General features: G+C 36.1%; 1 protein-coding gene across 1 annotated transcript; it reads right to left on the bottom strand.

Moving 5' to 3' along the window:
* Positions 1-1,809: 1,809 nt before the first annotated feature.
* Positions 1,810-2,871, bottom strand: LOC130498399 (dof zinc finger protein DOF1.6-like). The gene has a single exon (XM_056991731.1). It carries the CDS (start codon positions 2,758-2,760, stop codon positions 1,987-1,989), a length of 774 nt encoding a protein of 257 aa, XP_056847711.1. The 5' UTR covers positions 2,761-2,871; the 3' UTR covers positions 1,810-1,986.
* Between the last annotated feature and the right edge of the window lie 266 nt (positions 2,872-3,137).

Below are 3,137 nucleotides of genomic sequence, written 5' to 3'. Positions count from 1 at the left end.
GATTTATGTTCTAAGCTGATCATACGGATCGTCGTAATGTTTTCTCGATTTTATGTTCAGCAAAACTTGTTTTAGACTTTTGCCATAATCGGATTCTATGCGACATAATTATCTATGGTTTATACCAATGTTCAAAAAATCGGTAGGCGATAACTAAATGTTTTATAGAAAATTATCGACTAAGCTGATTAAACGGGACCTAGACGGAGCCTAGATGTCAATAAATTATTGATTTATATTTAGTACATTTATATTAGATATTTTAGTTTTTAGGGTTAATTATAAAATTATTTTGATAAATTATCAAAAGCATAACTACTTTCGTATTCGTAAAGGCAGAAAAAGGGATCCGTTTCGGATTTTCTTCTTTTCGGCGGTAATTCAACTGCACCCGCTATAACATTTCAAATAAGTGGTTATTGAAATAAATATACAAAAAGAAAAAGATATCAGAAAATTTATAGATTTGTACTAACATTATTACTTAGTTTAACATTTTCAAACTGATTTAGATTGATATAAACCAATTTAGAAGGGTTTAAACCGGTTTGAACAGTTTAAATCGAATTTTTAAAAAAAATCGTTTCAGTACTGATTTGTTACTAGCTCCGCCTACGCATAGACCGATTTTTAGAACCATAATCTATACACTAATAATTCATTTCTAAGCACACCTTAGTTGATAAGTTTAGTGAGAACACCAAGTGACTAAGGTTGAAGCCCTGATAAATAGTACACCATAGTCTATGAGAAATAACAAACCCAAATAGTACAAGACGTTCTTAGTTGCAAGTTTACAACTGGTTTGCTTCATAGATTAACAGATTGGCTTGAATGTGAACATGTCCTTTCATGTCTCTACATTAACCAAATTAAAGTTCATTTACATTCTTTTTAATTGTCTCGTGTACGTAATAACACCAGACTCACATGACTTGATATCCCAAACCCAAATCTTTTTCACTGTAAATGAACATTATTCGTGTTGATATTTATTTATAATAAAACATAATTAAGTTCAACGCAATTTTGTCATTTCAAAGATGTAGCAATGGAAAATCTCTTACAACAGTAGTGCGACTGTACTTTTTCCTCTTTGGACCCATATGCCTCTGACTATTGACTTACACCTATTCAAAAACGATGGAGCCATTATGTATATTTTTTGCCAATCCAGTATGTTCATCACAGAACAAAGGATTTACAAACCTCCACTGTTAGACCTCAAAACTTAAAAAAGACATCGAAAACTTCCTACTTTTTTTTTTCTTTCACTACGTTTGCTTCTTTACTCTCTAGGAAAAGAAAACTATTGAGGATATATACGAATATGTTATCGTATATTTCCATATGATCAGTTATGTAAATATTCCTTTATATCTTTGTGTACATATCTTGTGATATTAGGTCAAAACCGTTTGTATATATACCTTAGGTCTGTCGACCTCTATCGATACAAGAAACTATTTCATACTTCTAGGTTTCTTGACATGGTATCAGAGCCGGCCCAATACTCTGACCCTTTAATCCGGCCCGGACAGTGGCCCGATCAACCCATTAGCTGATGGCCCAGAGAAGGCTCAGTTCTTCGAGATAGCTAGAAAAGAGCATTATCTCGGAGGGGTATGATGGATTCTGCGAGATTAATGGTTATACGCACCATTATCTCGAGGGAGGGTATTGGAGAGCAGATCCCACATCGGATATATGATGGGGACATAAGTAATATATAAAGGACTTGGGTCACACCACTAATTGCCAATTGGTTTTAAGTGAAAGCCCAAGAAACTTATCACATATCTTGTGATATTAGGTCAAAACCGTTTGTATATATACCTTAGGTCTGTCGACCTCTATCGATACAAGAAACTATTTCATACTTCTAGGTTTCTTGACAAAAACAAACAGACAATTCTAAAAAGAAACAAACAAAGACAGGGAAAGACAACAGAGGAAGAAGACAAGAACTAGAAACGGTTTTTTCACTTAACATAGTTGCTTTGCATCGAGACCAGGCCATATCAAACTGTCCCCACTTTTACCTCCTATCTCCCCAATCTGCCACGTGTCACCACCATTCACCACCGGAATCTCTCCTCCGGAGCCTCCTCCAAGACACCCGATACTCATATCTTCCAAACCGTACCCGTACCGGTATCCAAACTCATAATCCAACCCATCACTTCCACTTCCCAACGCCAGAAACGCTGCTCCATCGCTCGGCTCACTTAACAGAGACGCAAAACTTCCGTGACCTGAATTTACAGTACTACCCTTGGCTTCGTTTGTGACAGTTCCTTGACTCATCGTGATGAGGGAAGCAGAGCATGAAGAGGAGGAGGCAGTGGTGGCACTGGAGGAGAAAGAGCGGTTGCGTTTGGAAGAGCTCCGCCGTGTTCCACCGCCGACGGGAACGTCGCGGAGTGTTCCACCTTGAGTCCAGTAACGGCGGCAGGATTTGCAGAAGTAACGAGGCTGCGAGAGGTTGTAGTTGTTGTAGTAACAGAATTTGGTGATGACAGAGTTGCAGCGAGGACAAGGCAGCGGCTCGGACATATTTGGTGGTGGGTAAGCCGCCGTAGAGGTAGAGCCCTGAACTCTGGCGGGTTTCGATTCCGGCGGCATAAATTTGAGACAGTGTGGAAACAGACAGAGATTTGCCGGAAGAGAGAGAGAGAGAGAGGAAAGCGAAAGAAAGGGTGATATTGCGAGAGTGGCTAAAGTGGGTTTTATATAGTCTAGGATCTCTAGATTTATCATGCAGTTTCAGACTTTCAGTATTATTATTTGAAAAAATGAGTTTGGATTTTCGAAATGTTTACTTTTAATGAATTAAAAATTAACTAGATTCTAACCTACCCTTTAATAAATTTAAATGCGAGTATATTTTTTTGTTTTATATCTTTTTAGAATTATAGTTTTTGTATTTATGTTTTTGTTCATATTTGTTTTTTCTTTGTATGATATTTCTTTTAAATGATTAATAAGATATTTTAATGAATACTATTAAAATAGTTGAACTATTAAAATAGTTGAACCATACATATATCATATATATTTTTCTGCTTTATAGTTTTTAGAAATTTTAACTTTTGTATTTGTATTTTTTAGTCATTTTTTTATTTGTTTAATATTTC

The sequence above is a fragment of the Raphanus sativus genome, chromosome 8 (genome assembly GCF_000801105.2).
Source record: "Raphanus sativus cultivar WK10039 chromosome 8, ASM80110v3, whole genome shotgun sequence".
Taxonomy (NCBI): domain Eukaryota; kingdom Viridiplantae; phylum Streptophyta; class Magnoliopsida; order Brassicales; family Brassicaceae; genus Raphanus; species Raphanus sativus.
Note: the sequence above shows the minus strand (reverse complement) of the source record. Positions and strands in the feature narration are given on the sequence as shown.